Source organism: Saprolegnia parasitica (assembly GCF_000151545.1).
Source record: "Saprolegnia parasitica CBS 223.65 unplaced genomic scaffold supercont2.15, whole genome shotgun sequence".
NCBI classification, from domain to species: Eukaryota; Oomycota; class Saprolegniomycetes; order Saprolegniales; family Saprolegniaceae; genus Saprolegnia; species Saprolegnia parasitica.
The window spans coordinates 209,920-233,435 of record NW_012156409.1 but is presented as its reverse complement, the minus strand read 5'-3'; the positions used below and the strand labels follow the sequence as shown (position 1 = coordinate 233,435).

Genomic DNA, 23,516 nt, shown 5'->3' with positions numbered 1-23,516 from the left:
ACAACGCCGGCCGCATGATGGACGAGACAGCCACGCCGCAGCCTGGAAGACTGCTACCAGAGGCTCCGACCCCGATGCTGGCCCGCAAGTCGTCGGACCCAACAGGCCTCGTGACGTCGCCGCGGCGCCGACGGGTTCCGCGAAGCAGCAAGCGAGCGCTCTTCTCCCCCGAGACGCCCACCGCGTTGAAGCGCGGCTCGGACCTCGAGATCGAGAATGAGCATGGCCCGGCGCGCAAGACGCCGCGTCGGCTTGTGCTATTCAATAGCGATGAACAAGCAAGTCCTTTGCATCCCAAGTTTGCTCGCTGCAACTCTGCGCCGGTGCTGCACGGCCTCCCATTCACGACGTACGAGCCGATGCTGCCAACGATCCGGTCGTCGCAGCACCCGGACCTGCACGTCATTTCGCCAACCACCGTACGTTGCGCATAGATGTCCGAGCATGGTGGCAATAGCTGGAATACACAGGCGCTCGAGGTATTGCAAGGCGTGCTTCCAGCGTCGCTGCAAGGCGCTCGCTTCTTCGACTGCCGCTTCACGTACGAATACGAGGGCGGGCGTCTTCGAGGCGCCACGTCATTGCCATCGCCAGACGACATTGAACAACACTTTTTCGCGCCGTCGCTCGAGCAATCCACGACGACTGCGCTCATCTTTTACTGCGAGTTTTCAGCCAAACGAGCGCCCGACATGTACGGCTCGGCATCAAGATCGCCGCGTCATCGTGTTAGTAGGATGCGGCACATTCGCCGCCGCGACCGCTGCCTCCATGCCGCCACGTACCCAGAACTTCTGTACCCGGAAATGTACTTGATCGACGGAGGCTACAAGCACTGCTTCGAGTCGACACGGGTATCCATATATCATCTTGTGTTTCGGTGCTCTCACATGCTAGCCAGGCGGCGTGCGACCCGCCCACGTACACGTCGATGAACGACCCTGCGCACGCCGAAAGAGGCAAGGCGGCGATGCAGCTCCTGCGCCAACGCTGGAAGGCCCACCAGTCTCCGGCTAGTAGGTCATCTAGACCCGTAGGATAGCGTCATCGAGTCGCTGTTCTCGTCTGGCGACGCAAAATGTATTACTCCCATTGGCCCCAGTCGTCGCTCGCAGACTTGGCCGCCGGTGCTGGCTCGTTGTCGTCGCCCCAATCGAGCACTTCTTCGTCCGCCAGCACAATCGCTGCTTCCGGTGCCTTCTTCGTTTCGTCGACATCGATCCATTCGTCCGAGTGGTGGGACGTCACCGGCGTCGTCTTGGTCTCTATCACACTACGTTGACGCGGCCAGCTCGGAACGGTCATAGCGGGAACCTGGGGCGAGCTCTGCCGCCGCTGTCGCAGCCGCTACAAGAATCATGACATACTATCGGTTGGCGCCATGACCGTACGCTCTGTCTTCGCCGTGGGGCTCGCAAGCGGCGAGTCGACGTCCCAACCAATCTCTTCTTCGTCCGCGCTCGCGCCCGCCACTACGATATGCTGCATCAGCATTGGAGTTTTCGTCCGATCCGAGCACGAACCCTTTTGCAGCAACTGCGCGCTGCGCTGTTCCTGGGCTGCGAGACGCGACGCCTTGTAGAGATAGTGGCCCCAGAACGCGTCCTCTGAGACTAATTCCGGCACTAGACATGTTCTGTCAGACGTCGGTGGTCCTTCGATGAGTCTACCGAGTTCTTGGCGCTTGGTGTCGATCGTGGGGTAGTGCTCAATGACTTCAGCGCACAGCGCCGCCCAGTCGTCGTCCGAAATGGCCTGTCGCCACTTCTACAGAGCACATCAGGCAAAGGCGGCACTGCAATGCGGACCGTGTAGGCGTCCATGTTGGCCGGCGGCTCGACGTACGTTTCGTCGGCGTTCTGCATCGCCGAGAGACGGAAGCGGCGAGCACTAGAGCCGCAGCGCTACCATGAAAGGACGATCGAGCGGTCGCCTACCTCGCGGCTTCGTCGAGTGGCTCGTCATGTGTGTCGTTAGCTTCGTCGCCGGCAAAGCCGCCGATAAACTCATCCGCACTACAGAGACAGGTGACGCATGCGCTGCAGGCGTTGTTCTACCTTGTAAGAAGCTTGGAGCCAACGGACTCGAGCGTGGCCCCAAACGCAAAGAGCGACGCGGTCACCGAAGCTTGGAGCTCGCGTGCTTTGCTGCTGTCCGCTGGAGCCGCCTCGTCCGTCGCTTCAGCGGCAGGCTTCGACTCCATCGTTTCCTCAACCTTCTTCTTGACATGCTTGGCCACCTCAGCGACGTCCTAGGCGCAGTAGATATAGGCCAGAGCGGTTGCGGCCTGTACGTACGCCTTGGACGGTTGTTGAAAACTCCTGGAGGTCCGAGCTCAAGGTCGAGATGGCCTTGGCCGACTACGTCGTTGATGCGTTAGCCTCGACCTGCTAGCGTGTAGCGTCTACCTTGTCCTTGACCGCAGAGACGAGCGAGTAGAAGCTGTACGATGCCATGCTTGCGTCGCTTCTCGCCAAAAGTGAAAGAGAATACTTTCCGATGCCGCAACCGTCTTTGTCTAGCTAATTGCACGCAACCATAACCCACACAGTTCTGAGGCAGGTTCTAAGGGTGCGCTTTTAGGCGAGCAGACAAGGCATACGAATGCAACGAGCAACTTTTCGCCATTCGAACAAATGGTGAGCCAATGTGTATGCTCGGTGAGGGCGTAGAGAAGACTTGGGACCATGCGTGCCACGGTGACTCTGTCCTACATACAAAGATACATATTGACTTGCGTGCGAATAGCCAGGTGACGTCGCCCTAAAGCGGCAACGAAATATTAATTGATGGGTCCGCCGAAGGGGATCATGGCACCGCTGCCGCCGAGCCTCCCCGTGCTCCTCACCGTCAAGGCCGGGCAGCGCGACAAGAGCCGCAAAACCGTTGCGACGTACGAGTTTGAGCACGTCCTCGAGGAGGGCTTCAACGTGCTCTTCTCCAAGGCGGCCAACTACCTGGACCGCGCCGTCGTGACGCACAACGAGAGCCCCAACCCGCCGCCGCAGGGTAAAGCCAAGCTCGTCAAGATCCCGAGCGTCGTCAAGGTGTTTCTGAAAACGAGCACGAACGCGACGCAGAAAGAGTACGTCTGCATCGAGGTCGGCAACTACATGGCGGCGATCACGTCCGCGTGGAACAACGCGTCGGTTCGTCGCGGCGGCCAAACAGCATACAAGCTCGAGCTCTTCGTCTACCTCAAGCGAAGAGACGGCGGCGACATCGATGGTCTCGAGGGCATGCCAAAGGCCGAGCCTGCGCGCCTCGTCCAGGTACCTTCCACCTCGACGTACGACGCGCAGGCGACGTTCGCCGAGGCGCCCATGGTGCCGGTGCTCTTGCCGAGCGACGTGCGGCCGACGTCGGCGCCCGTGCGACCGAGCAGCGTGTCGGTGTATCGTCCGCTGGACTTTTTGATCAACGGGCAGGTTGTGCCCATGCTCGTCAACGTCGAGCAGCTCCGGAGCTTGCTCGCCGAGCCGCCGCAGCCGCAGTAGACACGAGGACTTGGTTATATTCATTCAAAACTACTAGTACTGGAGCGACTTTCGCAGCTCCGACTTGAGCTGCTGCAGCGGATTGTTCGTCTTCCCGTAGTTTGCGCTGGGAGGCTGCGCAAGGCGGGTCGGCGGCGGCGGGAGGAGACCCCCGGACGCCGGCGGATACGACGGCGGCGCGTAAGACGACTGCGGTTGGTACGACGCCGTCTGCTGCCACTGCACCGGGGGTGCCGACGGGCGATACCCGAACGGCGCCGGGCGACCATACCCGTCGCGGGGCGCCTCGGCGAAGCACGGCGGTGCGTCGCCAAAGATCGGTTCGCGCTTCTTGTCCTCGACGAGCTCCCGCTTGAGTTCGCCGTAGCCGCCGCGTGGCTTGGGGGCCTGGTACCCTCCGTTGCTTTCATGGACCTTGGGGTCCCCATGGTACCCGCGGTACGATGACGACGACGAAGGCGATGCTCCGTAGCCAGACGCGCTCGGTGGCGCATACGACGAGTACGGCTACGGCAAGAGAATCACGAGGCGTCCCGCAGTCGATGCATCCTCGTACCTTTGGAGCGGGCGGACCACCTTGGTGCGGCGATGTCTCGGACTTGCCACCATAGTCGCGCTGGCCGTACCGAGACGCGACAGACACTGGAGGCGGGCGCTGATGGTTGATGTGGTTGTTTACATGGTTGTGCTGACTGGATAGCACCGAGGACGACGGCGCGTTGCTACGGTAGGCATCGGTACGCGGCGGAGCATTCGGCCGCGGTTGGAACCGGCCATTGGTGCTCGGGCTCGGAAGAATGCTGTTGCTACTCGTCGGTTGCGTCGTGGGCGTTCCGAGAAGCCCTGTAGAGGTCAGCGGCACGACGGGCTTGGGCTTGTGGGCCGACGACGTCTTGAGCACGACCGTCTCGTGGTGCTGGACCATCTCATAGTAGGTCGCAACTTTCGGATTTAGCACTTTGAGAAGCGCTTGAGCGGCGTACTGCTTGGCGAGCTTCTTGTTCGGAGCGACCGCCTAACGAGACGACGTCACGGACGCGGCAGAGGACGCAAGCGAGCTACCTCGGCCGAGTGCTTGCCATTGGACGCGACGACCTTGAACTTGTTGCGGTCCGTCGCAAACGGGACGTTGAAATGCGTGTAGTTGATCGCGATACCCTTGTTGCGCGTCGCATACTCGGAGAGAAGCTGCGCCGGCGTCTTGACGCTGAGGTCCATGCAGCCTTGGAGCACGAGCGGGTCGTCGATCAATAAGCTCTCAAAACGGCTTAGCGTCTACCACGAGGTATGAGTCATGCGTTGGCAAGCCTGCGTACAAAGGTGGGCGCCGCCGAGAGCTCTGCGGCCATCGTGTCGACTTCGTGTGTCGCACCGCCGCTTTTGAGCGTACGCCAGTAGCCCGGCACGAGCGTCTCGAGCGCAGCTTCGGCTGCCTTCTGTCGCGCAAGCTGCTTGGAGGACGCGTCGGCAAGACCGTACTCTTGCCCCGAGATCGTCACGCTGCACCGGAACGGCGCGTCGCTGTCTGCAAACAAATCAGGCCGCGCTACGAGACGGGCCACGTACGATTCGAGTTGGTCTGCTCGTACTCTGGGATGGCATCCACCCAGTTCTTGGCATAGTCCTACACACGTGATGTCACGCTCGGAATCACGTGTCGTCGTCTTCGTACGAGCAGGAACGCCATCGCTGTCTTCCCCGTCGGCTCGTCGACGGTGACGCCGTTGAGAACGATCTTGGGCCGACCGCCTTTGGCGTCTTGCTTTGTCGGGCGGCGCGGTGGCGACGGCGTCGACGCACCATTCTGGTGGGCGGCCTTGAGCCTCTTGCGCGGGTCCAAACTCGGCTACGCGGTGGCACATGAGGCGGCGACGCAAAGGCGCATGAGAACCTGAACCTGCTCGGTCGGAGTCGGAGTCGGAGTTGGAGTCGGAGTTGGCTCACGGTCGCCAAGTACCGCCTTGCTGAGGCGCCGGATGATAGCTACGCGGGATAATGAAGGCTAGGTAGGACGCTCGGCGCCGTCGTACCGTCGGCTTGGACCATCTTCACCGGGCGATTGCGGTCTGGATGGCGCATGCCGCAGCCGGACGCAAAGATCTCGAGTGGAGGCACGTGTGTCGCCGCGGCTGCGCTAATGCTGGCCGAGTCGTGCAGCTCGACGACGTACGGCTCGGTCCACGTAACGACACCAGAGGCTTCGTGCAGGAAGCAGGTGAGGCCGGATCGGTGCAGAACCTTCTGCCATCCCTCCGGTAGCGGCTTATCTGCGTACGTCGTTGACTCGACGACCGTCGAGTCCTCGGTAGCCAGCTCGTCGAGCGGGCGCTTGGTCATCAGCTCACCGCCACTGCGAAATCAAGCCTCAACCATGCCACTATCCGGATACAGCCACTATGTGTCCGGTAAAACAATGGCGTTTAAACTGGTCTCTACTGGGTTAAACGCGCAGCCAGTGGGTCGCTTGCCCTCACACTCGAGAGAAAGTGCATCATTCCTTGGCGTGATTTTGTGGCCCAAGAATCGTCCAGGGCAAAGAAGGGTGCTTGGAGAACAACTATTGCTATGCTCCAATGCTACAGTACCGGTACGTAGATCTACCAGTGGTAAAGCGAGTACCAGTAAATCCACAAGATAACAAGCCTCCAAGCTTGTTGAAAATAACCTTATTATCAAGCATCCAGAGAGAGAGTGATACCGGTACCGGTACCTCAATTCCTTCGATTGGCTTCACTTCTCGTACCATAATTAGGCAGGACTATCGTTCCGGACGGTGCTTTCGAAGTGGTGTTCTCTTGGGCGAGCGTATATCGTTGACCATCATTTATCTGCTCGTGCCTGATCCGGGCCTTCCATACCCTCGTGCTACCAGCCTTGGGCCGTGGAGTATCATGAGGTGAGGTCCAAAGGCAAACTCGTGTACGGCGAATGACGTGGCGGGCCCACGGAGCGCGTGTCGACTCGAAAAACGCGTTTTCGGGTGGTGTTTAAACGCGCGTTCGAATTCGGAATCTTATGCGGCTTGGTCGCAACGGGATTGGCCAAAAAGCCGACTTATTTTCTGCCGAAACCCCATTCCTAAAGAAGCCCGATGCCCATTACGACGCTCAAGCTCCTGCACAAGGAGGCGCAGGACATGCGCCGGGTCAAGGTCGCCGACCTCCGCGATATGGTCGGCCGCGCCTCCTCGACGGACCTCTTCACCTTCGGCGAGCTCCAGAAGTACGCGCTGGACATTGCTTTCCCAGCGCTGCAGCACGCCGAAGTCTTCTTCTACTACCTCGACGACGAAGGCGAGCAAGTGCGCATCACGAACGACGCCGAGCTCAAGGAAGGTATCCGCCTCATGGAGACGGAAGGCGACATCTTCAAGATGGTCGTCTCGGGTAAGCGCCAAGTCGTCGACCAAGATGCCACTGTCTCGTTCGACTCGGAGTGCTCGATGGCCCTCTTTGTCGACTTGAGCCGCCTCCTCGACAAGTGGGAGTGCTCAAACGACCAAGTGCCCATGAAGAAGGACATGACGACGCTATTGCATGTACCAGGCGTGCAGGGTGCCATGATTGACATGTTGGCTGATGCCAAGGTACGCAGCAACACGTGCACTGCCCGCCCTGTAGTCATGCATGGTGTAGTACGCGTCGTACTTTGAGAACGTGTCGACGGTCATCAAGGAAGGAGGGTCGGTCGTTGAAGGCGTTGCCTCGATGTTTGCCGGTGGCCAGCTTCAAGACATGGCTACGGCCCTCATGGAGAAGTGCCCGGACATCAAGGACCTCCTCGAAAGCATCATGCATGCGATCCAGGTGCAAGTGCACGCGCACCAGCAAGCAAAGCATGCATCGAGTGTCTCGCAGACGCTGCCGCCTCTTCCCGAAGATCCATCGCTCGTCCACCAGCTCTTGGAGTTTGTCACGGGCAAGTTTTTCACGGATTTATGGTCGCTCTCGAGCGATCAGGCCGGCGAAGTCATGTTCAACTGCGGCGTCAGCAGCGAGCAGATCCAGGCGCTCTCGCGCGAGAGTCGCATCCGCTGGATCGCAGAGACCATCATCCACATCCAGGCGATGAACCAAGCGCGGAAGGAGCAGAAGGAGCTTGCCGAGAAGGCTGCGCAGGAAGCAGCGCTCTCGAGCAGCAACCACGGCATCATGGACGCGGACGACGTCGACTCGAAGCCATCGGTGGCCTTTATGGGCGACGTGAGCTTCCCGACGGCTCGACCGTGCGCGCCGGCGACTCGTTTGTCAAGACGTGGCGTCTTAAGAACGATGGCGAGACGGTATGCGATGCAACCTCGACCCGTGGCATCTATTGACGTGGGTGACTAGCGCTGGCCGGCTAAGACGGAGCTCGTGTGCGTCGGTGGGGACCACTTGCAGACTGAGTCGGGTCCGATCTCAATTCCGATCTTGCCGCCCGGCAAGATGATTGATGTTTCGGTCGACATGCAGGCGCCGTCCAAGCCCGGTAGGACTCGAAACTTTTTTTCGTGGTTCTCATCAGAGTGTGTAGCGCGCTACACGGGGTACTGGCGCCTCTCAACGGCCGACGGCAAGCGCTTTGGGCAGCGGTTCTGGATTGACATTTTGGTCGTTGGCAACAAGACGACGACCCACGACGTGAAGCCCGCGGCCTCGAATGAGGTCGTGCTCCCTGCGGCGGCTCCGCAGGTTGTCGCTGCGGCGGCGCCCCAAACCGTTTTTGCGGTGGCGCCGCCCCAGGTGGCTGTGGCGGCCCCCGGAGTCGTGTCGCAAGCGCCTCTGGCCCCAGTGGTTGTGCCGGCGCCGGCCGTGCAAGCGACGCCGTTTGCGAAGGAACTCGAAGCCTTGGAAAGCATGGGCTTTTCGGACCGCGCGACCAACACGCGGCTCCTTTCGCAGTACAATGGAGACGTGTCGATGGCGCTGAACCACCTTCTCAACTAGGACTCTTCACCGTGCATGTATAACCCTCTTCGCTAATTAAAATGCCAAAAATTGACGCCTTGGACAAGCCCAAGCGACTGGATGTTGGCTTCGAGCTCGCCGTCCGTGCGGCCCATGGACACGCAGCAGATGATGGGGGCTTGGCCTCGGAGAAGTGGATGATGGGCACGTGCTTCTTGGTCTCGCGGCAGTAGTATGTCGAGCCGATCTTCTTGACGTTGACGTCGCAGAACGCTGCGACCTTTCTAGCGCCAAGCAGAATATGGTTACAGAGTGGACAATGGCAGCACCGTACTGTTTGCCCTCGGTCGAGAGGTCGACAAAGAAGTTCTTGCCGTCGCGGCCGCAGCCCCAGATCGTAAACGAGTCCCACTGGCTGAGCACTCTGCGTTCGAGGGACGCGAGGCGCGTGCGGAGGAGGACCCGGCGCGGCAGTTTGCTGCAGACGGACCCGCTCGAGTGCCGGTAGATGACGAGCTCGTCCGACGCCTTGTCGAGCGAGCCGCCCATTTCGAGGTGCTTGAGGAAGAAGATCAAGTCTTCGGGGATCGTGACGCCTTCGGGGGCTTCGTCAAAGCCGCCCACCGCCAGAAAGCGCTCGCGGCGCATGAACCACGTTGGCATGATGATCGTGCACTCGCTAATTCACGCTATGGTTGGATGCTTGCACGTCGCAGGCAAACAAGTACCGGTACTGCTGGAGCACGAGCTGCTCCTTTGTGAGGCTGTTGGCCCACGCCGTGTAGTGCCACGTGGAGCCTTCCGGAATGCGCCGAAAGTTGGCGCCGACAATAACGTTCGGGTCGTCTTGCGCCATCTTGCTACGAGGCTGTTATGAGCGCTGTGCCATCCAAGAAGTGGGGATCGTACAGCTGGACGGCGACGCGTTCGGGCACGACCATGTCGTCCGAGTCGAGGAAGGCGAGGTAGGTGCCCGTGCAGACGTCGGCCGCGCGGTTCTTGGCGTAGCCGGCGCCGCCTGGCGTGGCCTTCTTCTGCTGCACCACATGAAGCGGAATGTCTGCCGCGGCGCACTTGGGCACCCATGTGTGGAGCTTGGCAAGCGTGTCGTCCGAGGACGCGTCGTCATAGACTGCAATCTCAAGCGGCCGGTACGTGGAGCTGCAGATGGACTCGAGGCAGTCGTCAATGGTCGCCGACGCATTGTGCGCAGGGATCACAAAGGACACGAGCGGCGCGTCCTCGGTCTTGAGCCGCTTCGCCGCTGGTTCAATCTCGCTGCCTGTCGCCGCCATGCCGTTTGATTGGATGCATTGTCGAAGGTTGGCCACGACATATGGACCAATCGCTGTTGTTGCAAGGGCGAGTGGCGCGTTTGATTGGGTAGAATATCATGTATTTCGATTGGGCAAAATCGATCGAATTATACGCCAATCATATGGTCCGTTTGTCGAAAGTTCGAGTGACTTGAGCTTTCTATTCGATCCTAGATCTCACTTTGTCGGGTTAACGGGGGATGCGACGCTGGGCGACCGTCGTGCTGCTCCTGACCGCGCTGTACGCGGCCGACTGCGCTTCTCCAGACGTGGCGCTGCAACATCCGCCCGATGTACGTGCACTGCTCGCCGAGCGGAATGCGACCGCGTCTGCAATGACCAACGCCACGACGAGCAAGGCGACGACGATCGCGCCGGCAACGATCATGGCCACGACCATCAAGGCTGCCAATCTCGCTACAACCGCAAAGAAGACGACGACACAGTGGTGCGTTGACGGCGGCTTCACGTTTGACCTCAACTTTGCAAAAGCCTTTGCCGACATCCCTGCATTCGGCAACTACTTTGTGAGTCAATGGAGCGCGAGCTTGCCATCCCAATACGAGGTCCAGTTCCGCGATCTCGCCCCGTCACCCCGCGACAATACCAAGCCGTTTGTTATCTTCTCGGTCTGCGCACCGGCCACGACCTCCAGCGAGCAGTGGCTCGTGTCCGTTCAAAAGCACATTCCGGTCCTCTACACCGTCGTCGCGCTGCCGCTCAGCGCCGACCAGGACGAGGCCATTGGTCGTTTGCGCGTATACCATCGATCCGCGAAAACTGCGCCTGCTTCCATCGACTTGACACCGGTTCGTTCGGTGGTTGCTCTCGTGTCGCCAGCGTCCAACGGCGTTCCGTCCTTCGAGTCGACGCTGATCGCGCACAACTCTGGTGGCACGCCCGCGACGGTGTACGCGATTGTGTGCTATGACATGCGCGACTGGCGCGACACTGCGATCGCGCTGCCCGAGCCGATCGTGCTCCAGCCCAAGCACAAGGCGTCGCTCACGTTCCGAGGCCCCCTGATCCCCAACGCCGGTGTCAACCCGAATCTCGTGGCATCCGACCTGCTCATTTCATTGCACTTGGTTCAGAGCTCTGGCTCGTCGGTCGAAACTACAGTCACGGCTGCGTTGGATGCACCCGAAACGATGAATGAAGCAACGCTGCCGCCGACAAGTGCACCCGACGCGAAGCACGGCAAGGACGCGCTCGTGGCCCTCGATGCGCAGCCAAAGGCCGCGGACGAAGACGAGTTTGCGCGCGTGCGGAACCGTCTCCACAGCCAAGGTGTCATTGCCAACAGCGCGTTTCCGTCGTCGACCTTTAAAGGTACGACATGAGCGAATCTGTCAGGATGACATGATGCGAGTAGCCATCTCGGCGTGCCTCGTGCTTGGCGTGGTTGTTTACACGTCTTACTTTGCCTACGCGCGTCTCCGCAACCGGTCGATGGCCTGGACGCAGCTCGTGGGCCGCAAGAAGCAAAAGGCGCAGTACCCGAACGACAACATTCAAGACTCTGCCCTCGATGAGTTTGACGACCACTTTGAAGAAGACGACGGGCTGCTCTCGCCGACAACTGCGCCCAAGCCGCCGCCTGTCCTTACCCAGGAGACCGACCCGCAGCACGTATGGGGGCAGCAGCCAGCGCGCGTCGTGTCACCGGTCCACCGAGAGCCGTTGTTTCCGGCAACGACGCCCACGAAGCGTGCGACCACCAGTGCTGTCGTGCCCGAGCCCCTTGAGCTTGACCCTTCCATCCGCATTCATCCCAAGCGGTTCGAGTCGCTATGGGGCGAGTACATGGAGCGGTACGGTCCCTTTCGTACCCATTATGCTTGATGACTCCCATTTAGAGCGAAATGGCAGCGGGCAATTTCGCTGCGGCCAGACGCCAACGCCGTCATGACGCGCTTCTACGACATGGGGCTCGTGTGCATGGCCAGCGGCTCGGTCCAGCTCACAGACAAATATTTATTCTACGCGGCCGAGGTACGCTTGCGTCGCCTGCACGGGGACTGACGTCACGTAGCCGTCGGCCCCCGACGCTTTCTACTTTTGTGACGTTGCGATCCAATTCATCTCGCTCGAAGTCGACATCTCGGTGCGCACGCCGCGCGAAACGTCCACGGCCAAGATGCATGCGTTTGTACAGCGCGTCAAGATGGCACTCGACGACCTCGACGCCGGCGCGTCTCTGCCCACACCTGCGCCGGGTGACTGAGCATCGATAGGTCATGCATGATACTACAGCACGGCGGCGCCGTGGTCGGGTAAACAAGCAACATGACCGCGACTGTCCATTCTCGACCCTTCTTGCCATCGTTGGTGTCGCACGAGCGCGAGAAGCACGCATTTGCACCCAGAACGTCCGAGGATGACCACGCCAAGCAGCCACCGTCAGTCGGCACAGTAGCACCTTGGACGCACATGAATTCTTCTCTGGTCATCATCACTCGCCCAGTCTGTGCCATCACCCGAGCAGCCACCCGCCTGCCGCAAGGCCACGCGCCTCCGGTCAGCAGACGCGTCCATGGTCATTGTACCCATGACTTCATGCAGAAGGCTCATGCTCGTCGTCCTCCTCGCGGTCGCGTCCTCGGCGGCGGCGAGAGTAGGACGAGTGCGACATGGCCGCAAGCGGACCTTATTGGGCCCTTGGTTTGAGTGGTGAGGAAAGAAAAGAAAAAGAAAGGGAGAGCCATGCGGGGTAGGGCTGGCCGCTGAGAACATCGACTTTCACAGTTAAAACACGTTTAACGCCCAGCGTTGCCGGCCAAACCCGCTGGATACCTCGTGCGATGCGTGCTCTAAAACGCGTTTTAACGAGCCCCGAGCGTGACGAGGCGGGCTGATAATACGTGCCCCCAGCGCGACAATACCCGTGCGTTTGTCACATAACGCGATGCGTCGCTGCGTATTTACGCTCGGAGGTATCGGATCTGAGAGGTTTTGGCCAATCGGAGCCAATAAAAAAGACTTTGCGGGCGGTGGCGAGCGGTTTTTATTGCGTTTTTCATGCCCCCGACCCTGGCTTTCAATGCCACGACACAGGATGAGAATACAACAATCAAGATGTAGAGGCCGGTGCAACAATAAAATGAGGGCAGAAGGTAGAATAAAACGACGCGAGTTTTATTGGACGTCAAACTGCTGGAGCCTACCGCGTTCATTTCGCAGGATACCAGCGCTATCTAAAGCCATCATTTCCGCTATTGCCGTCGACACCGTCTTGGCCGAATATGCAGCATCACCAGAGCACACCCGAGGAAGACGACCGCGCCCGCGCCATCGTCCAGACGCTCTCCGCGGTGCTAGAGTCCATGGTCCAGTCGGCCGATGCGATTCCCGCCGGCTACATGCGCCGGACCAAATTCGAAGCCTTCCGCGCGCCGCAGATCTCGATATTGGACTACCTCTTGCGCATCCAGACGTACGCGGCCTGTAGCCCCGAGTGCTTTGTGCTAGCGCTCATCTACATTGACCGCCTGCACCAGATGCAGGGCTTCGTCATGACCGAGCTCAATGTGCACCGCGTCATCATCACGGCGATCGTGCTCGCGGCCAAGTTCTTTGACGACCAGTACTTCAACAACGCGTACTACGCCAAGGTCGGCGGCGTGCCCGGCTCCGAGATGAACGAGCTCGAAGTCGAGTTCCTTCTCTTGACCAACTTTAGCCTCCACGTGACGTCCGAGGCGTACTCGCGCTACTACAACGAGCTCGCCAACCACTACATCTTTTCGCGCACGCAAGGCGGCGAGGTCAAGCACTGCGTCCGGCCCGACCCGGCCCAAGGCGGCCAGCTCGTCTACGTAACCGACGTGGTGCGCTCGTTCGACGACACGGACATGACCTACTGCGACCCGCAGTTTTCATCCACCGCGAGCTCGAGCAGCCTTGGCTCCAGCTACGGCTCGACGAACGGCTCGACGACGTCGTATGGCATTGCGAGCGCCACCAACTGCAAGAAGCGGACGCGCGCGCCTTCCAACCCGAAGCGACGCAACGTCTTCCCCCTCGGCGTCAACGCCTAAGCGACTCTTCCGTCGCCTGTACCACTAGCCTCCACCTCCGTAGATAAGATAGGATTCCTTAGATTATAATATTTTATTGCAGCGCGCACGCGATCCTCGAGGACCCCGTCATTGCGGCCTCGAGGCGCGTTGCGCAGTTGCTTCTTCTTCGATCCTTGTTCGCGGTGCGACGCTGGCATCGACAGTACCAGCCCTCGGGCGAACAGTCCCTTGGGCTTGTCCACTACAAAAGGAGAGCATGTGACGGTGCCGATGGCGCTTCCCAGTGGGTCGGACAGCAAACACTCGAGCATCATTGATTACGGACTACACTATTACTTGCGGCGCCAAAAGGTACCGTCCGAGACACCCCACTGAAACTTGCGGTCGTGCTCGCGGATCAAGAACGGGTATTGCGTGCGCTCCACGAGCTCAAACGACGTGCTGAGGATGCGCTCGAGCTCGGCGAACGAGTCGCCTGCCTCTGGCGTCGCACCGATCCAGTGTTCCTTGGGTGTGTACTCTTCGAGCCACGAGTATGGGCTCACGAGCGCGAGGATGCCGTCCTTCTTGATGAGAGACGGGAGGCGGTCGAGGAAGAGACGCGGGCGAGGCACACGGCAGAGCAAATTGGACGCAAAGACGCAGTCAAAGGTGCCGAGGTGCGCGCCGAGGTCGCACGCGTCGCCTTGCTCAAAGTGGACTTTGGTCCGGTCGATGCCCGCGGGCACGGCAGCGGTGCGCGTCGCCGTGATGTCGCCTTGGATGTGCGCCTCGTACGTCGCCGACCCGTGCGCCTTCATCTGGTTGGCCACGTCGATAAAGTGGTGCGAAAAGTCAATTCCAATGACCTAGGCGTAGTCGCAGAGATGATGCCACCGGCGACTTGAAAATGACGCAAGAGTACCTCGTCAAACGTGCGGCTGAGCTCGAACGAGGACCGTCCGACAGAGCAGCCGACTTCAAGCGCGCGGTGGCGCATCTCGGGGCGCGTGAGCGGAATTGTATCAGCCACGGTGCGATGGAGGAAGGCCAGCGCGTCCTTGGGAGCGAACGGGTACGGGGCGACCTCGTCGGGCTGGCCTGTGCAAGCGTCAGAAACGAGGTCAGATCTTAGTCTTGCTATACCATAGTGGAACTGGAGGTACTCCATGGCAGCGCGCTCCGACTCATAGACTATCGAGCCGCTCGCGGTCGTGCTGCGGGTCGACGCGTGGCGCAGGCCACTGGCAGCGGTCTTGAGCATCGTGTGAAATGCGAGAATGAGGAAGATCCTGCGGCAGATCGAAAATCCCGCGCGTTTTATTGGTCAAAATCCCATCAAATTACACGCAGAGGGAAAACCTTCATGCGAATTCATCGGAACTCAGAGCATGCGAGCGTCAGTGCCTGTTGAAGCGGCCGTTGGAGCCCACAGACCCGCCAAATAGCGTCGCAAAAGGCGCTTCGCAGCGCTCCTGTGTGTGGCTTACGACCACGACGATGGCCAGCATCGGCGTCGAAACCGTGACACGATACAGTGTTTCAAACAGTGTTTCGTATCAGCGTGCAATCCTGCTTTTCAATGTGGCACATGCCACTTTGTAGCTGGAGTGCTGTAACGCAACGATCCGGAAACAATCCGGCGCAGTACAACGGCGTCGGCCGGTGCATGCAGCATAGTAGCGCCGGGACGCTCGTCGCGGGGGCTACATGACGCACAACCCTTTGTTTGACCGCGTGCAGTCGGTCCGGTCGGCGCTCGCCTTCGACCGCAAGCGCTATGCGCCTATGCGACCGGCGCCCACTGGCGTCTGCAGCCGCCAACGCGCCGTCGCGATCTATGCTGGCCGCGTCGCCCGCGAGGTGTGTCGGCGCGGCTGCCGGGCGCTTGGCCGCGGCTTCTCGTCGAGCATCGTCTGCCTCCATCATGGCTATACGCGCTGCTTTAGCCGCGTCAACCCGGTAGCGGGTAGTAGCGACGAGACCTCCACACGTCGCCGCGTCACGCCGCCCGTAGCCATCTTCTTGTGCCTTATCCTCTTCACCATCGTGCGCTTTGTCTTGTCCATGCCTCAAATGTACTATGCGCGGACACAGCATGCGCCTCGGGTGCACACGGACGAAGCCAGCATTCGGTCCAAGATCCTATTGAACCACGCGCCGGGGCACGACGTCGTCAAGGCCAAATTGCGCTGGCAAGACTTTGAGCCCGACGATACGTCCACCTCGTGCAAACACACGACCGAGACGACGGCGTTCGTCACCGACGCCCGCGGCGCCACATGTAGCCGCGAGGCCTTGCTGCCAACGGGGTGCTGCCCGATAGCGGCCAGCGCCTTTAGCTGTACATCCTGCAGCGCCGCCGCACCCCACTGCTGCAGCGCGTACGAGCGCTGCGTATCGTGCTGCATGGGCCCCGACCACGTACGCCATGCATGTCTCGAAGCAGCTTGGAGCAGTAGAAATATGTTGTGTAGCGCGAGATGGTGCGGCATTTCCTGCTGCATGCCACTCCAGCCCACCCCGTGTACGGCGCGCCGCACCATCTGAGCGTCTTTGGCTTCTGCGCCTTTCGCTGCCGGTCGTCGTCGGCCAGTGTCCAGCACCAAAACTCGTACCGCAGCAGTAGGAAACACTGCTACGGGCTTCACCGACCCACGAAGGAGCTCTCGGTCGTCAATAGCGATGGCACAGCCAACAAGTCGGTCGCATTCGATGCCAACCTGCCGTGCGTCTGGACTTGATATACTATACTGGTATGGCTCACGAATGATCCACATAGACGACCACCCACGGGGCCGCTCGAGTGGGACCCCTTCTACGTTCCGCCCGCGGCCAAGTCAGTCCACTAAGTTCTCTAAGTTTATTCCGATCCATGGATCTTGGGCCGTGCAAGGAACCGTCGCGGCTTTATTTAGTCGACGCGGCGGCTATCAATAGGCCGCTGCTGTGTCAGTTGGAATAACGAAGGGGGCGCGTCACAGCGCTAACGCGTCCGTACAGCGCGATTCCGTCTTCGATGAATATAACCGCGCGCTCGGGGCCATCGCTCGTGACACCGCTCTCGGTCGAGGTCCCCATCAACCTCGCGACGGCCAAGCGCCCCTCGAAAGACGACGACGCTGCAGCAAGCAACCCCGGCGCCGACGAAGATGCTGGTAGCACGTCGCGTCTCCCTACGTACTCTCTCACGACCACTTGCGCAGACTATTGGAAGAAAACCTTTCAAGACCGCGTGCCCCAGCATGGCGCGGTGACGTCCAACTGGCGGGAGCCGTCGCCGTCCGAGTTTCGCGTCCGCAGTAAAAAGTACCTCACCGACAGTGTCAAGGAGGCCGTGGACCATCCCAGTACGTACACATCTGTCATCTTCGCCACGGTCTCATGACGAGGCGCAGAGTGCGACCTCGTCTGGGTCGACGTGTTTCAGGGCAAGAAAGAGGCGTTCTTGCATGCCGCCGCGCGCCGCGACGGCGTCGTGTCCCACTTCCACGCGCTGTACCCGGCAAATGAGCTCTTTGTCCTCAACATCATTCTGCCCGGGAAGCCTGAGGTGACGTACGTCAACTACTTTGCGCTGCGGACGCCCGTGACCGAGACGGAGGACTCGGCGTTTGGTCGGCTCTGGCGGGCGTTCCTCGACGGCTCGGATGAGTTTCGCAACGCGCGGCTCAAGCTCATTCCGCGCATCGTGCACGGTCCGTGGATGGTGCGCAAGGCCGTGGGCTCCAAGCCCTTCATTTTGGCGAAAGCGCTGCCGATCCAGTGGTTCCGCGGCAAGCACTACCTCGAGGCCGTCGTCGACGTGAGCTCGGATGCCGTCGCGCGCAAGGTCACGTCCATGTGCCGCATGTGCGTCTCGTCGCTCACCGTCGACATTGGGCTCGTGCTCGAGGGTCAAAAGGAGACGAGCTCCCGGAAGCGATGCTGGGCTGCGTCCAGTACGACCGACTTGACATGGCCAACGCGACGCCGATCTAAGCCGTTGTTGACATTTATAGAGTATTCTTCTTTTGGTCGTCCACACCGAGATTTTCTGACGTGGCAGACGCACGGGCCAGCAAAAACCTCTTATTCAAAATACATATCTATACGATGTGGGGGGTTATGTTGGCCTATGCATGAATGGGAGGGCAGTTGAGCTTAGAGGACCCAGTGCCGGACTTGCGCGCTTCACTCACTGCGACCGATTCGAGTTACGACGTCGCCATGTAGTTGATCATCGGCTAAATTCTGTACAGAGGTCATGGTGTGCGAGGAGGGTCCGACCGCAATGAACAGAAGTCTCAACCAGCCGAGTCACGATGCTAGCTCGGCGCATTCGACACCATGTACCGTGACCATCTTGAACTGAACCTCTCGTCTCTGCGGCCTCGATGGCCCACTACTAGTATCATTCATCAAACACAGTGTCCTCCACGTATCTCGCTCCATCGTGCAGAAGGTCTAGTTTGTGATAGTCAAGTAGATAGATTAAAAAGATAGTAAATTCAATAACATCCATTGCGTGTAGCACAGGTACAGAGAGACGACGCTACTTAGAGGTTCATTTGGAAGCGCTGGCCGGCGTTCTGAACGTCGCACGAGAGGAGGTAGACGTTGCCGTTGGAGGCGTCGCTCGAGAGGCAGAGGCCGAGCTTACGCGCGTGCATGATCTGGCCCGTCTTGTCGTTGTACTGCCACTGCTGGTTGTCGTTGGTCGCGTCGCAGTTGTAGACGTGGACACCGCCATAGTCCTTGAACTCCCACGCATCGAGGCAGCTGTTCTGGTTGGCCTTGTTCTTGATCGTCTGGAGCATCGGGTCGTAGTACCAGAGCTGCGTCTCGGGGATCGCGCCCGCCATCGGCGCCGAGCGGACGCTCAACGCGCCATAGTACTCTGTGAGCTTGAGGTCCGAGCCAGCGACCGCAATGCGAAGCTCCTGCGAGCCCATGTCGACCTTCTTGAGCCCGTTGTTGTTCGAGCACGAAGTCAGCTTAAGGCTCTTGGTGAGGCAGAGGTCGCCGTTCTGGGCACCGTTGCCGTTGAAGCTCCAGCGCTGGCTGGCCTTGGCAGCGTCGCAGCGCGCGACCGAGACAAACTGGCCCTTGCCGTTACCTTGGAGGCACGCGTTCGTGGAGCGCGACTTGAGCCAGCCCGAGCCTGCCTGGTCGTAGAACCAGATCTCATTGTCGAGGCGGTCAGTGAGGCCCTTGGCGGGCGCCGAGATCGAGAGCTTGCCAAACGTCTCGCCCTGCTTGTAGCTGCCGGCCTTGAGCACGCTCGCGTCGCTGTGGAGGCGAACAGCCGTCGGCGCCGCGCCGACCGTGAGCGACGCAATGAGCGGCTTCATCGTGCGCGTGTTGTCAAAGAGGCCGAAATGGCGTTCGATCTCGGGGTCGCGGTTGCCGTCAAAGGACGAGAAGTAGTAGTAGTTGACGTTCTGCTGCTCCGCAAACGAGATGAACTCCTTCGTGTACAGCGCTTGCGCCTCAGGCGACGTCTCGGCGACGACGTCCGCCGTGCCGCCCGTGGCCCACCCCGTCTCCGAGAGCACGACAGGCTTGCCGAGCGCGCGCGCCGAGTTCCAAATGCCGTGGAAGTCGTTGTACAAGGTCGGGACGCCTTCGGCCGCGGTCTTGTTCTGCCACATGGCAAACGCGTTGACCGAGACGACGTCCGTGTTGGCGAAGAGCTCGGGGAAGTACTTGTACGAGTCCATGATGTCGGCGATGACGACCGGGAAGAAGAGGTTCTTGCTGCGAAGGTACGCCTTGACATCCTTGTAGTGCTGGATGATGCGGTTGATCGGGCCCTTGTCGGCAAAGTCGTGCTGGCCCTGGATGTAGTAGCGGTAGATGGCCTCGGACGCGACTTGAATGCCGACGACGTTGTTGTTGTTGACCATGCCCTTCTCGACGAGGTTCTTGAGGCGCTGGAACTCGCCATCAAACGAGTCGATCTTGGCGTCGGCCTCGGACCAGATGCCGAGCCAGATCTTCATGTTGCGCCAGCCCGCATGCCAGTAGAGGCGCGTCATGCAGCCTTCGTCCATCGAGTACATGCGCACGGTGTGCGTGATGTCCTTGAGCTTGTCGAGGTCGAGCGGCATGTTGGTGTCGTCGGGGCACGACGCGTAGTTGAGCGCGTAGAGCTGGCGGTCGAGGGCCATGACGGACGTGGCCGCGGCCGCAAGCGACGCGAGGATCGAGGTAATGCGCATCGTGGTCGCAATTGGGGAATGACAGCATTGCGCGGTAGAGCTGAGGCAGAGCCAAACGCGTGCTGCGAAAGCACCTGCTGTGTGTCACATCGTTCGAACTCCGACTTTCTATGGGTTTGTCCCAAAATGGAGCTGGGCGAAACCTCGACGGCGACGTCGACGCGCTGCGTTGCGCACACCCGTCATCGACCATGGGAGAGACAGCGCCACGTAGAGGCGGCTCTCCCAGGAGGTACTCCATCATCTTGGCTCCATTTTGGCGCTATCGATTGGCCTGCCGGGCATAGGCGGCGAGATTGCGATCCCGATTGCACTGCAACCAGCTAATGCAACCTTGCAGGAGACGACTTCAACAGGAACGTCGCCGACTGAGAATCACAATGAAAATGATCCGGTGGTGGTCTCCGTCACTGTCTCCGTCTTCGGTGGCTAGGCACTGCCGACAGCGCTGGCCGACGGCAAAGCAAGTGTTATTACCTCTTCGCTGGAGATGCGGAGTACTAGTATCTACTATCACACGCAGCGGCGCTGTGCCACCCACGACTCACGACCCGTATGCAGGCATGCGTCACTGCAGGTCATGAACCTGCTCGAACCGACCTGCGTCCGATCTCACACCGCGCTGCGAGGAAGCTGCGATGCACCTGTGTCGGTGGTGCCAATGACCCAGCATGCTTGCACCATTACCTGACGATGCCTACGTAGTTGTTGGCTCAGCTTCATACGCAACGACTGCAGGAGCGGGGCGGCTTCAACAACAACAAGCTGCTGGTGCTACAAAAGCGTCGTTGGGATAAACTCGGGTTTTACACTCCGCTACTGTTCATCGGCGTCCTCGAAGAGCGGGTTGCGCGGGAGGCGGTCGCGCATCGGGACGTGCTCTTGGACGCGGTTCCACGGCAAGAACGTCTGAAGGAAGAGCAGGAGCGGGTTGGCGTCCGCCGGAAGGTTCCCGCCCACACGCGCCTGCTCCTCCTGGAGCTGCTGCTGGAGCTGCGCCATGGCCATCGGGTTGTTCTGGAGTTCTTCCAGCAGCGCCGGGTCGAGACCGTTCGGGTCCACCGCCATTTGCGGCGGCTGCAGCATAGGGTGGTCCGCCGGCAGCGTCGTCACATCGTCCGAGTAGTCTACCAGTCGCGTCAACACACCATGTCTAGAACGACGGTCCTACCTGGCGTGATGGCGCGGTAGTACTTTTGGAGCGGCGAGCTCTTGGGCCAGTCGCGCTCAAAGGTCGCGCGGTTGTAGCTGCTGCTCGCGCGCGCCGCACTCGTGAGGAGGAAGCTCTGCACGTCCTGCACCTTCCAGAGCGAGTGGTGGCGCAGCACGTAGATGTCGAGCACGTGCGCGAGGCCGCCATTGTCGTCGAGGTGCGGGCTGTTGGCGAAGACCGCGCTGCAGAGCACGTCCTGCCACGCCTCTATTCGCGTACTCAGTGCACATTCCAAATCATTTCTTAGGCGTACTGGACGTCGTCGAGATGCCGCACTTGTCGGTGAGCGGCTTGAGCACGCGCGGGTACTTCGCGAGGGCGCGGGCGAGCGCGTCCGTCGCATCTGCTTCGTTGCCGAGATGGTACCTACATTCGACGTGTATCAACTTGATAGTTCTGACGCGCCACGTAGCAATACATGGCGAGCGCCGCGGAGAACTGGAGGCCCGGGAGCGCGTCGACGGTCGCGGATGCCGGCTGCGTCGGCACGGCCGCCGACCCAGTGCGCACGACGACCTCGGTGTGGCTCGCATAGAGGTCCAGCACAAACTGGCACTGACGCGCCGCGAGAGCATAATAGTCGAGGCAAAGCAGCACGTGCATGGGGTCGCCCTTCGGGTCCATGCTCCAGATGAGCTTGGCAATCTCAAATGCGCTGCGCACACAGCCGCGCCGGCCCACCTACTTGATACGTTGGAAGTGTCGTGATACAAAGGGACCGCCGACTTGTTTCATGAGGAAAAAGAGCGCGCGAAAGTACGCGGCGTTGTCGCCGGCGTGGATGTCCATGCGGGCCGTGCCGTTCGCGACGTCGTACTGCTCGCCCCACGCGAGCTCGAGAAAGTAGACGCACCTACACTTGACATTGAGATTCGAATTGAGATTCGAAAACAAATACTTTTTGATGCAGTCGGCCGAGTGGTCCATTTGCCCGTGGTGCTGAAACACTTCGCTCATCTGGAGAAGCGCGTCGACGTGGTACGGGTGCTTGGCAAGGAAGTGGCCGATCGCGTTCGGGTCGTGCGTCGACTGCAGCACCTGGAACTGCTCCTGCATCTACAAACATCCCTTTGAGATTGAGTTTGGAGACTGCGAACGCCAGCAGGACGAACCTTCTTGTACGTGAGCGACCAGTCGACCTGGAAGTAGTCGCAGCCGAGGTCCCACGACGGACACGCCGGCTTGTCGACACGCGTCCAGCGGATGCCGCCGCCCACAAACGTCGGCGGGCGCGGCCACGTATCGTCCGGCGTCACGAGCACGACCTTCTTGGTCGATCGGCGGGCCGCGTTCCTATGGCATGTGTCACAAGGTGCGCTCGTCGTCGAGATGAGCGTACCGCGTGTTCTTGAGCGTCTCGCGCGCGCCCTTGACCTATGCGCACGGAGTTGCAGAGTCAGGTTGAGCCGCGCGCCATGTACCCCAAAGAGCCGCTTCATTTCCTTGTCCGCGTTGAGCGCACCGACGTTGACGGCGAAGAGCGCGTTGCGGTGGCGGACTTGGTCATGCGCAGGCTTGGCTTCATCCTCGTCGTCCTGCACCTGCTGCGACGCCAGCGCATCGAGAATGTCATCGACATCGTCGCTCGCGGTCGCTGCCTTGGCCCTACAAAAGGGCGCGTGTGAGAGGCCGCTCTACGTTCGAGTCGGACGTACTGGTTCTTCTTCTTCTTGGCCTTCTTCTTACTTTTGGTAGCAGGCGCGATCGCAACCTTGGGCGGCACGACAACGGGCGCCGCAACAGCCTCCATCTCGGCGTCCGAGTCGCTCTTGTCCGAGTCGTCGTCCGAGTCTTGGAGGAAGTGGAAGCCTGCCGAAGCCTTGGCCGGGGCGCCGCCGTCCGACTCGGAGTCGCTCTCTTCGTGCTGGACGGCCTGGTGCAGGCGACGGGCTTGTCTGGCCGACCTACAACAAGCTTGCGATGAGCCACCGCTGCCTTGCCTGCCAGCCTTGAGTTTGAGTTGTCGCCTGCTGCCAGGCTCATCCGGACAATAGTGCCGGATACGGTTCGCTGCGTTTCGCCCAATCGAATTCGGGCCGAACGCGATCTTGGGCTTTGTGTGCGCTTCAAGGCTAAGTGCTTATCTGCTGCAGCCAACGAAGGCAGCTTCGTCACGTCGTCGCGTCACCACACAGCGCATGGACCTTACATACGAGAAGCGTAGCAACGTCAAGTGCAAGCTCGTCCATCGCAAGGGATGACCAGATGCGCGATGGCCTTTCTGCACAGACGTGGGTTGCTTGTTGCAACAACAAACGTCTGCACTCATATCGACGGGCTGACTGTTATTGACGGGCTGCTGTGCTGAGCACAGGCTCATTTTTCCATTGCGCTCGACAGAAAACAACATGTTGTCGCCGAGCCAGCTCGCACTCTTGGTCCCTGTAGCGTCGTCGG

At 60.2% G+C, this 23,516-nt stretch overlaps 13 protein-coding genes across 13 annotated transcripts; 7 read left to right on the top strand and 6 right to left on the bottom strand.

The window, feature by feature from the left end:
• Nucleotides 1-74: 74 nt before the first annotated feature.
• Nucleotides 75-1,042, top strand: SPRG_05220 (hypothetical protein; the record flags this gene model as incomplete). Its single annotated transcript, XM_012343822.1, has 5 exons — nt 75-419; nt 471-694; nt 737-854; nt 902-1,005; nt 1,030-1,042. The coding sequence occupies 5 exons, from the start codon at nt 75-77 to the stop codon at nt 1,040-1,042; spliced, it is 804 nt and encodes a 267-aa protein (XP_012199212.1).
• Nucleotides 1,043-1,083: 41 nt separating this feature from the next.
• SPRG_05219 (hypothetical protein) lies at nt 1,084-2,456 on the bottom strand (the record flags this gene model as incomplete). Its single annotated transcript, XM_012343821.1, has 10 exons — nt 1,084-1,265; nt 1,315-1,347; nt 1,392-1,472; nt 1,524-1,625; nt 1,671-1,767; nt 1,809-1,890; nt 1,938-2,015; nt 2,058-2,251; nt 2,298-2,360; nt 2,409-2,456. 10 exons carry the CDS (start codon nt 2,454-2,456, stop codon nt 1,084-1,086), a joined length of 960 nt encoding a protein of 319 aa, XP_012199211.1.
• Nucleotides 2,457-2,768: 312 nt separating this feature from the next.
• Nucleotides 2,769-3,497, top strand: SPRG_05218 (hypothetical protein; the record flags this gene model as incomplete). Its single annotated transcript, XM_012343820.1, has 1 exon — nt 2,769-3,497. The coding sequence occupies exon 1, from the start codon at nt 2,790-2,792 to the stop codon at nt 3,495-3,497; it is 708 nt and encodes a 235-aa protein (XP_012199210.1). The 5' UTR covers nt 2,769-2,789.
• Nucleotides 3,498-3,499: 2 nt separating this feature from the next.
• SPRG_05217 (hypothetical protein) lies at nt 3,500-5,856 on the bottom strand. Its single transcript, XM_012343819.1, has 8 exons — nt 5,528-5,856; nt 5,395-5,480; nt 5,170-5,343; nt 5,064-5,121; nt 4,814-5,022; nt 4,560-4,772; nt 4,054-4,512; nt 3,500-4,004 (listed from the first exon to the last, which is right to left on the bottom strand). The coding sequence occupies exons 1-8, from the start codon at nt 5,832-5,834 to the stop codon at nt 3,531-3,533; spliced, it is 1,980 nt and encodes a 659-aa protein (XP_012199209.1). The 5' UTR covers nt 5,835-5,856; the 3' UTR covers nt 3,500-3,530.
• Nucleotides 5,857-6,545: 689 nt separating this feature from the next.
• Nucleotides 6,546-8,507, top strand: SPRG_05216 (hypothetical protein). The gene is made up of 4 exons (XM_012343818.1): nt 6,546-7,083; nt 7,133-7,779; nt 7,829-7,967; nt 8,013-8,507. The coding sequence occupies exons 1-3, from the start codon at nt 6,589-6,591 to the stop codon at nt 7,926-7,928; spliced, it is 1,242 nt and encodes a 413-aa protein (XP_012199208.1). The 5' UTR covers nt 6,546-6,588; the 3' UTR covers nt 7,929-7,967; nt 8,013-8,507.
• On the bottom strand, nt 8,401-9,686 carry SPRG_05215 (hypothetical protein). The gene is made up of 4 exons (XM_012343817.1): nt 9,296-9,686; nt 9,115-9,246; nt 8,721-9,065; nt 8,401-8,670 (listed from the first exon to the last, which is right to left on the bottom strand). Exons 1-4 carry the CDS (start codon nt 9,679-9,681, stop codon nt 8,418-8,420), a joined length of 1,116 nt encoding a protein of 371 aa, XP_012199207.1. The 5' UTR covers nt 9,682-9,686; the 3' UTR covers nt 8,401-8,417.
• A 178-nt stretch (nt 9,687-9,864) lies between these two features.
• Nucleotides 9,865-11,929, top strand: SPRG_05214 (hypothetical protein; the record flags this gene model as incomplete). The annotated part of the gene is made up of 4 exons (XM_012343816.1): nt 9,865-11,034; nt 11,078-11,516; nt 11,562-11,697; nt 11,738-11,929. Exons 1-4 carry the CDS (start codon nt 9,903-9,905, stop codon nt 11,927-11,929), a joined length of 1,899 nt encoding a protein of 632 aa, XP_012199206.1. The 5' UTR covers nt 9,865-9,902.
• Nucleotides 11,930-12,876: 947 nt separating this feature from the next.
• On the top strand, nt 12,877-13,848 carry SPRG_05213 (hypothetical protein). The gene has a single exon (XM_012343815.1). The coding sequence runs from the start codon at nt 12,948-12,950 to the stop codon at nt 13,740-13,742; it is 795 nt and encodes a 264-aa protein (XP_012199205.1). The 5' UTR covers nt 12,877-12,947; the 3' UTR covers nt 13,743-13,848.
• A 179-nt stretch (nt 13,849-14,027) lies between these two features.
• Nucleotides 14,028-14,967, bottom strand: SPRG_05212 (hypothetical protein; the record flags this gene model as incomplete). The annotated part of the gene is made up of 3 exons (XM_012343814.1): nt 14,028-14,572; nt 14,629-14,804; nt 14,850-14,967. The coding sequence occupies 3 exons, from the start codon at nt 14,965-14,967 to the stop codon at nt 14,057-14,059; spliced, it is 810 nt and encodes a 269-aa protein (XP_012199204.1). The 3' UTR covers nt 14,028-14,056.
• A 396-nt stretch (nt 14,968-15,363) lies between these two features.
• On the top strand, nt 15,364-16,574 carry SPRG_05211 (hypothetical protein). The gene is made up of 3 exons (XM_012343813.1): nt 15,364-16,127; nt 16,181-16,431; nt 16,486-16,574. The coding sequence occupies exons 1-3, from the start codon at nt 15,414-15,416 to the stop codon at nt 16,553-16,555; spliced, it is 1,035 nt and encodes a 344-aa protein (XP_012199203.1). The 5' UTR covers nt 15,364-15,413; the 3' UTR covers nt 16,556-16,574.
• A 148-nt stretch (nt 16,575-16,722) lies between these two features.
• On the top strand, nt 16,723-17,684 carry SPRG_05210 (hypothetical protein; the record flags this gene model as incomplete). Its single annotated transcript, XM_012343812.1, has 3 exons — nt 16,723-17,053; nt 17,102-17,589; nt 17,616-17,684. The coding sequence occupies 3 exons, from the start codon at nt 16,723-16,725 to the stop codon at nt 17,682-17,684; spliced, it is 888 nt and encodes a 295-aa protein (XP_012199202.1).
• A 488-nt stretch (nt 17,685-18,172) lies between these two features.
• Nucleotides 18,173-19,918, bottom strand: SPRG_05209 (hypothetical protein). The gene has a single exon (XM_012343811.1). The coding sequence runs from the start codon at nt 19,904-19,906 to the stop codon at nt 18,242-18,244; it is 1,665 nt and encodes a 554-aa protein (XP_012199201.1). The 5' UTR covers nt 19,907-19,918; the 3' UTR covers nt 18,173-18,241.
• Nucleotides 19,919-20,722: 804 nt separating this feature from the next.
• Nucleotides 20,723-23,102, bottom strand: SPRG_05208 (hypothetical protein; the record flags this gene model as incomplete). Its single annotated transcript, XM_012343810.1, has 11 exons — nt 20,723-21,033; nt 21,078-21,326; nt 21,373-21,485; nt 21,538-21,800; nt 21,846-21,972; nt 22,018-22,175; nt 22,232-22,412; nt 22,459-22,493; nt 22,541-22,724; nt 22,775-22,992; nt 23,049-23,102. The coding sequence occupies 11 exons, from the start codon at nt 23,100-23,102 to the stop codon at nt 20,723-20,725; spliced, it is 1,893 nt and encodes a 630-aa protein (XP_012199200.1).
• Between the last annotated feature and the right edge of the window lie 414 nt (nt 23,103-23,516).

What these genes read in the sequence shown, in the direction of transcription:
- SPRG_05217 (XM_012343819.1), bottom strand. Translation starts at nt 5,834, where the DNA reads ATGACCAAGCGCCCGCTCGACGAGCTGGCTACCGAGGACTCGACGGTC. An exon ending in TCTCGGCGGCGCCCACCTTT is followed by an intron (nt 4,773 to 4,813) that starts GTACGCAGGCTT and finishes ACCTCGTGGTAG; the next exon opens with ACGCTAAGCCGTTTTGAGAG. An exon ending in ATGGCAAGCACTCGGCCGAG is followed by an intron (nt 4,513 to 4,559) that starts GTAGCTCGCTTG and finishes TCGTCTCGTTAG; the next exon opens with GCGGTCGCTCCGAACAAGAA.
- SPRG_05216 (XM_012343818.1), top strand. Translation starts at nt 6,589, where the DNA reads ATGCCCATTACGACGCTCAAGCTCCTGCACAAGGAGGCGCAGGACATG. An exon ending in ACATGTTGGCTGATGCCAAG is followed by an intron (nt 7,084 to 7,132) that starts GTACGCAGCAAC and finishes TGCATGGTGTAG; the next exon opens with TACGCGTCGTACTTTGAGAA. An exon ending in TTAAGAACGATGGCGAGACG is followed by an intron (nt 7,780 to 7,828) that starts GTATGCGATGCA and finishes GTGGGTGACTAG; the next exon opens with CGCTGGCCGGCTAAGACGGA.
- SPRG_05215 (XM_012343817.1), bottom strand. Translation starts at nt 9,681, where the DNA reads ATGGCGGCGACAGGCAGCGAGATTGAACCAGCGGCGAAGCGGCTCAAG. An exon ending in CTCGTGCTCCAGCAGTACCG is followed by an intron (nt 9,066 to 9,114) that starts GTACTTGTTTGC and finishes AGCGTGAATTAG; the next exon opens with CGAGTGCACGATCATCATGC. An exon ending in CTCTCGACCGAGGGCAAACA is followed by an intron (nt 8,671 to 8,720) that starts GTACGGTGCTGC and finishes GCTTGGCGCTAG; the next exon opens with AAAGGTCGCAGCGTTCTGCG.
- SPRG_05213 (XM_012343815.1), top strand. Translation starts at nt 12,948, where the DNA reads ATGCAGCATCACCAGAGCACACCCGAGGAAGACGACCGCGCCCGCGCC.
- SPRG_05211 (XM_012343813.1), top strand. Translation starts at nt 15,414, where the DNA reads ATGACGCACAACCCTTTGTTTGACCGCGTGCAGTCGGTCCGGTCGGCG. An exon ending in GCTGCATGGGCCCCGACCAC is followed by an intron (nt 16,128 to 16,180) that starts GTACGCCATGCA and finishes TATGTTGTGTAG; the next exon opens with CGCGAGATGGTGCGGCATTT. An exon ending in GCATTCGATGCCAACCTGCC is followed by an intron (nt 16,432 to 16,485) that starts GTGCGTCTGGAC and finishes TGATCCACATAG; the next exon opens with ACGACCACCCACGGGGCCGC.
- SPRG_05209 (XM_012343811.1), bottom strand. Translation starts at nt 19,906, where the DNA reads ATGCGCATTACCTCGATCCTCGCGTCGCTTGCGGCCGCGGCCACGTCC.